We start from the raw sequence: 7,465 nt of genomic DNA, 5'->3' as shown, positions 1-7,465 counted from the left end.
TTGTCTTTCTCTGACCCTGCTTAGAATGATAATCTCTAGGTCCATCCATGTTGCTGCAAATGCCATTATTTCATTCTTTTTTATGGTTGAGTAGTATTCCATTGTGTATATATACCACATCTTTATCCAGTCATCTGTCATTGGACACTTAGGTTGCTTCCATGTCTTGGCTATTGTAAATAGTGCTGCTGTGAATGTTGGGGTGGTATATCTTTATGAATTAGAGTTTCTTCTGGATAAATGCCCAGGAGTGGGATTGCTGGATCATATGGTAACTGTTTTTTTTAGGGAAACATCCATATTGTTCTCCATAGTGGCTGTGCAAATTTATATTCCCACCAAGTGTAGGTGAGTTCCCTTTTCTCCACACCCTCTTTATTACTTGTAGACTTTTTGATGATGGCCATTCTGACTGGTGTGAGGTGATACCTCGTAGTTTTGATTTGCATTTCTCTAATAATTAGTGATGTTGAGCATCTTTTCATGTGTCTCTTGGCCATCTAATCAGAAATGTCTGTTTAGGTCTTCTTCCCAGTTTTTGATTGAGTTGTTTTTTTGTTGATGTTATTATTGAGTTGTATGAATTGTTTGTATATTTTGTAAATTAAGCCCTTGTCAGTCTCATCGTTCACAAATGTTTTCTCCTATTCCACAGGTTGTCTTTTTGTTTTGTTCATGGTTTCCTTTGCTGTGCAAAAGCCTGTAAGTTTGGGTCTCATTTGTTTATTTTTGCTTTTATTTCCTTTGCCTTGGGAGGCTGAGCTAAGAAAACATTGCTATGATTTATGTCAGAGAATGTTTTGTCTATGTTCTCTTCTAGGAGCCTGAAGAATTTTAATCACTGTATGTTGAAATACATAGTATTTTAAAGAAGTTCTTGAACAAGATGGTAGATAGTCAGATTTATTTTAATTTTTCAATCTGCAAAAAAAAAACCCAAACAAAAAACCAAACTATACTCATATATATACAGTGTCAACATTTTCAGAGCACTTATATTAGGAAACATTGTGTTTCTCCTCAACCATATGACAATACTGTATATGCCACAGTAAAATTTACAAAACAATCGCGTCAGCAGTCACACAAACATCATGATTTTCATGTCAAAACACAAGAAAAAATAGACATCTTCCCGGCACTTTGTCTGCAGCCCTGCAGAGCAGGTTCCCACGTGTGCTGTTAGAAACTTCAGCTTTTAAAACCTACCAGTGGCTGTTGAGAAGTCATATCCTTTCCAGATCCAAACTTAAATAATGAGAAATCTGCCCTTTTCAAACAACAACCAATGATTTGTTAATGGGTAGTGAAGTTTACCCACAAAAGATGTGTAAAAAATTGCATGAAAGTAAAAATAAATAAAGCTGTTGTAAAGCAGTCTTGTTTACACTATAGTTCAGAACGGAACACTTAAACATAAAACCGTCATTAAAGTTTTATAAAGTAATTATTTATATTCAAATTATAGCTGTTCAACAAATCTAATGAAAACAAACTGATTTGGTAAAGGTTCAAAGCCATTCACGCTCCAGCAGGGTCATTTCACAAGTATGCACCCCAGTTGCGATGGGTGGGCAGTAGTGATGACATATCGCTGTTCTGACATAAGGCACTAGATCTGAATATGCCATACACTCGCCTTATGTCATATTACCTGTTAGGTACCAGTGACTTATTTAAAATGAAAAATAATAGAAATTCAGGACAGTGCACTTTAATGACTTACAGCATTTGAACTCTTTCAGACAGCGGTCTGAAAACAGTCTTTTAATGCTAGGTTGAATCTTCAGACGCACAAGATCTTTCTTTTTTATGTTTAGTTTCAACATCACTGGAAAAAGTACCCATCACTAAACCCTGATCCACATGCTCAGCCATTTTACTCTGTTCTCTCGCGGTCGGTGTTCATGAAGCAAAGCGCGACCAGCATCTGTGTTCAAGTTCTCCTGCAGGGCCCCTCCACTCACGGCCGTCATTCGCTTTCCGTCTCCTTCTGTTTGGCACCTGTCAGGACACGGAAAACGGGAAGTTTGAAAGTAACACAAAAACACGCTGCAGCTGTGCAGGTCCCACAGGAGTGCACTGGTGGCTCCCCACCCCGTGGCTTCTGCCTGTCCCTGCAGTGCCTTAGGAGAAAGTCCCAGAGGCTGCAGGGGCCTGAGATGTGGTCAGTGAGCAGGTGGGTGCCGGGCTGCCCAACCCCACCTACCATCACTGCCACACACTTTTAACCCCTGTTACATGTAATTCTAAACACACAGGGTTTAATTTGGAAAAGAGGGTTCTGTTAAAAATTTTTCAAAGAAATATGTATTTAAGTTTTAGTGAAGGTGCAGAGTATTTCTGTTGAACATACTTATAAACATGTAAAGGAAAGCACTGTAACAAGTTTAAGGAAAACTGCACATAGCACCTACTCTCATCTGGCCCAGATACTTCAATGTGGGTTGAGAGGGCAGCTACCATTTTTTTTATTACAGTAGTTTCTCTGTCTTTTCATCAGAAACTAGAAGACACTTTTATAGACTGTTAATCTCTTTGAAAGTTAAGGGGCTAAAAAAATTGTAGCTACTGCCATCAGACTGCTTATTCATTGGCTGCATGTGTAGACACTTAGGCTCGTTTGGAGTCTTGAGTTAAGTTTGACAATGAACTACTGCTAAAACTTTGAAAAAGAGAAAATCTTACTATATTGAATCAGTGTGCATTATCTGGTGAAAAAGAACCATTGGTATCTTTTATCCACATAACAGTGAATGGCTTTAAAAAGGGTCTCTTACTGATTATTCTATAAACGTCCACCCAGCAGTGCTCATCCTGGGTGTGCAAATTCTGGTGCCTAAACAGTGTTCACATATGGTTTTGGTTTCAGCTCAAAGTACCTTTGGAGGGACAGTGGCCTCTATCAGGCTGTTCATTCTGTCACTGAAGGAATGGAGGCTGAGTGAGGCTGAGCAGCTGGCTGGCCCCTCTCAGCTCTTAGGGGATAGTGGGATTGGGCTAACAGGGCTGGACCTCTAGTTTGTTGCTAATATCACACCATCCTCCTTGTATGCAAGCATCTGATCTGACGGCTGCAAGCGGGTTCTGCTCTAGATGTTCACTAGTAAATCCAGTTATTAGGAACACTGAGCATTTTCCTAAATAAATAGCATTATGCACACTATATCACAAAGAATTCTAATTCAACTACCCCCTTTTTATTTTAAAGTACAGCCAGTTATAATGTGTCAGTTTCTGGTGTACAGCACAATGTCCCAGTCATGCATATATATACATATATTCTTTTTCATTAAAGGTTATTACAAGATATTGAATATAGTTGCCCATGCTATACAGAAAAACCTTTTTAAAAAAACCTATTTTGATATATAGTGACTAACATTTGCAAATCTCAAACTCCTAAATTCATCTCTTCCCACCCCCTTTCCCTGGTAACCATGATTGTTTACTATGTCTGCAAGTCTGTTTCTGTTTTGCAGATGAGTTCATAGTCTTTTTCCTCTTTTTTTAAGATTCCACATATGAGTGATAAATATTTTTTTCTCTTTCTGGGTTACTTCACTTAGAATGATGATCTCTAGGTCTATCTGTGTTGCTACAAATGGCATTATTTTATTCTTTTTATGGCAGAGTAGTATTCCATTTTAGAAATATACCACAACTTCTTTATCCAGTCATTTGTCGATGGACATTTAGGTTGCTTCCATGTCTTGACTACTGTAAACAGTGCTGCTATGAACATTAGGATGCAAGTATCTTTTCTCATTAGAGTTCCCTCCAGATATGTACCCAGAAGTGGGATTGCTGGATCATATGGTAAGTCTATTTTTAGTTTTTTTAGGAATCTCCGTACTGTTTTCCATAATGGTGGCACCAAACTACATTCCCACCAATAGTGTAGGAGGGTTCCCTTTTCTCCACACCCTCTTTAGCATTTATTGTTCAGAGTTTTGAATCATGGCCATTCTGACTGGTGTGAGATGATATCTCATTGTAGTTTTGATTTGTATTTCTCTGATAGTGATATTGAGCATTTTTTCATGTGCCTATTGGCCATCTGTATGTCCTCCTTAGAGAACTGCTTGCTTAGGTCTTCTGCCTATTTTTGGATTGGGTTGTTTGTTTTTTTGTTATTAAATTGTATGAGCTGTTTATATATTCTGAAAATTAAACCTTTGTCAGTCGCATCATTTGCAAATATTTTCTCCCATTCTGTAGGTAGTTGTCTTGTTCTGCTTATGGTTTCCTTTACTGTGCAAAAGCTTGTAAGTTTAATTAGATCCCATTTGTTTACTTTTGCTTTTATTTCTATTGCCTGGGTAGACTGCCCTAGGGGAACATTGCTGAGATTTATGTCAGAGAATGTTCTATGTTTTCTTCTAGGAGGTTTATTGTGTCTTGTCTTATATTCAAGTCTTTAAGCAACTGTCCCTATCTTTATAACATTATTTCTATGATAACATACATTTCAAATCCAGCTGTGGAACAGGTTTCCTCCCTGCATTTTCACTAATGCTGACTTGCATTAATGACTTAGAATTTTTGAAATATCAAATCTGGATGGAAATTTAAACTCATCCAGATGAACATTCTCATTCTTATGGCTGTGACACCAAGGCATAGAGAGGATAAAGAATTGTTTACCCTGAATTTGCAATGCACAAAGAATCTCGGCCACAGGGACAGAAGAGAGCTGATATTTGGCCTGACTCCACTGGGCGAGCTGTGTGCCTTGGCCCAGGGCCAGCCGACTGGAAAAGGGGGTGTCCTTCTGAAGGTGCCAAGTTATGTGCCTGTGGGGATAAGCCTGGAGATGGTTCCTTGTCCTAAGGTGCACAGAGGAGCCATATGGTTGCACATTGATCCTTGGACAACACAGGGTTAGGGCGCTGCATACAGTGTATAGTTGGCCCTCTATGGCCTGATTCCTCTCCGTATCCGAGGTCCCACAGCTGTGGATTCAACCATGGACCGTGTAGTACTGCAGTGTTTACTACTGAAAAAAGTCTGCGTATAAGTGGAGCCGTGTTGTTCAAGGGTTAAGTGTCTATAATGTAACCACACTTCCTGCACTGGTCCTGCTTCCGTGCTCCGTGTCTGGCTGGGAGGCTCGTCAGGGTCAAATACAGCTGCATGTTCACTGTCAATGCAGTCCAGCAGATGAACAGAGTGCAATCTACTGATTCTCCTACTCAAAGATATCTGGGTTACTTCTAGTTTTAGTTTATTACAAGTAATGCTATGAACAAGCTCACATTCTTTTTGTCATTTGATCATTTCATGATTGTAGAGATTATCATGAGCCGTGAAAAAAAATGAAATCCTGCCATTTTCAACAACACGGATGGACTTTGAGGATATTATTGCTAATAAATAAAAGAAGTTAGACAGAGAAAAGCTAAGTATCATATGATTTTGTTCATATATGGAATCTAAAAAAACCCCACACCCAAAACCAGTGAACAAACAAAACAACACACAGATACAGAGATCAGGTTACTAGATACCAGAGGGGAAGGGGGCTGGGGATGGGTGAAGTGAGTGAAGGGGTCAACTGTATGGTGACGGATGGTGGCGAGCCCTGTGGTGGTCACTGTGTAGTGCATACACATGCTGAGCTGCAATGCTGTACCCCTGAAACTTACAATAATTAAAAAAAGATTATCATGAGTTTCAGGGTCTAACATCTGAAGTTTGAAAATGATTGCAGCAAACACCATCTCTAGAGTTTCTGATCAGTAGACGTGGGCTTCTAACCATTTCCAGGGCTTGCTGAGTCCCCGCTCGGCTGGAACCACACCCAGTGCTCAGTGCTGCCTGCTTCTCGCTGGCAGGGGGATTCCTTCAGGGCGGGTATCTTCAGTTACAGACCAGCTGTGAAAACCAGTCTTAGCTAATTTGACTGATTTCTGAACTAAAGAAAAATCAATACCCTCGTAAGTGTACACTTTAATGTTTACCTTCTAAGAGTTCAAAGTGCACATGAGTTAGTCTCCCATCTTGGCCTTGATCTCTCGGGCCCAATCTGGGTTGTTTGTACTTAGTGCTGGGGGGGGGGGAGGGCTGGTGGTTTTAGGACCCCTTCAGCCATTACACTAGTAAACACGTGACACAAGGAAAACCAACTCCTCCTTTCTAAAGCCCCTCCTCCACCTTCACACGCTCCTTGACTGTGACTTGAGGGTTTGCTTAGAGTGAATCTGGCAGAAAATGAGTTCAGTCACCAGCGTTGTCTGGCAGTGAATATAGCTTCCATACACTTCTGTTGGAAAAAAGTTTGTTTAGGGCATTTGATTTATACACTCAAAACACTAGTAAGCTTTTTTTTTTTTTGGATAGATGGTTTCAATAAAAAGACCCCAAAGAATCTCCCTCCTGTTTTCCGGTTAGTAGTTCTAAAAATACAGCAAAACTGAGGAGATCCTAACTCTTCTTCTTTTTTTTTTTTGGAGGGGGATGGGGGAGGAAAGTAATTAGGTATTTATTATTTATTTCTAGAGGAGGGACCGGGGATCGGACCCATGACTCTCAAGCATGCTAAGCATGCACTCTACCACTGACCTATATCCTCCCTGGCAGGAGCTCTTAACTTTTTAACGGGAAAGGTTATGAGCACGGCGGTGAATCCTCGATAATTCAGGCACTTCTGGGCGTCGAGAGGATGCCAAGTCAGAATACTTTGTGTAAACTTTTCTCCCTCAAGCAGAACAGTAAAACTTCAAAACCACAGAGAAAATGAAAATGGTTTACAAAGTAATGCACAGAAAGCTGTGGCTGCAGCAGGGCGGGGGGAAGCTGGGCTTGATGCCCCTGCTTTTCCACCCCCCACCCCCATCCACGTACAGGAAAGGCCAGACACTGGCATCGGTACCTGCAGGTGTGAGTATCAGGGCTTGCAGAATGTCTGACAGGGAAATAATACCCACGATGCTATCTGCTTCATTTACTACCACCAGCCGATGGACCTGCAGCAAGAGAAAAGGAGGCCACGTGTGGAAGCTTAAATGAATGGTTTTAAAGTGCACATTAGGAAAAAATCTTTCATGTACTATACAATGAATAGATCCCACAAACGAGAGGAAGGAACAGCGCACAGAACCATGCAGCAGTCTTGGCTCTGTTAAAATGCAACGCTGGTTTGCTTAACTACTTTTAAGAAAAATCAGCCAGCTAGGTCCTGCTGAGTTTTCAAATTTCAAAATTATTAATATGATAGCTACAACTCAAAACATGAAGTATAACAGTAGCTACTTTATGTAACTATAATATTCTCTTAAGTGGTTTTTGATTTTTTAAAGTTATATCTCAGTTTCTAATAATTATCTGTTAACTGTGTCACATGGGAGAGAAGTCCAAATGAGCAATGAAAGTAACAGGTCACTGCTCGTAGGTTTTTAATTTTTTCTCTATGAAGTTCATATATTAAGAATAACATTCAGAGGATAATGAACTATAATAAAAC

At 40.0% G+C, this 7,465-nt stretch overlaps 1 protein-coding gene across 4 annotated transcripts in view; it reads right to left on the bottom strand.

Moving 5' to 3' along the window:
- Positions 1-882: 882 nt before the first annotated feature.
- Positions 883-7,465, bottom strand: part of PRKAG2 (protein kinase AMP-activated non-catalytic subunit gamma 2) — a 242,027-nt gene continuing 235,444 nt past the window's right edge. For all 4 annotated transcript variants that reach the window (XM_072964203.1, XM_072964202.1, XM_072964205.1 and 1 more), the window contains 2 exons: positions 6,875-6,968; positions 883-2,004 (listed from right to left, as the gene is read on the bottom strand). In XM_072964203.1, the coding sequence (XP_072820304.1) occupies positions 1,973-2,004; positions 6,875-6,968 (126 nt within the window). In that variant the 3' untranslated portion in view covers positions 883-1,972. The remainder of the gene's footprint in view (positions 2,005-6,874; positions 6,969-7,465) is intronic.

The sequence above is a fragment of the Vicugna pacos genome, chromosome 7, assembly GCF_048564905.1.
Source record: "Vicugna pacos chromosome 7, VicPac4, whole genome shotgun sequence".
NCBI lineage: Eukaryota > Metazoa > Chordata > Mammalia > Artiodactyla > Camelidae > Vicugna > Vicugna pacos.
Note: the sequence above shows the minus strand (reverse complement) of the source record. Positions and strands in the feature narration are given on the sequence as shown.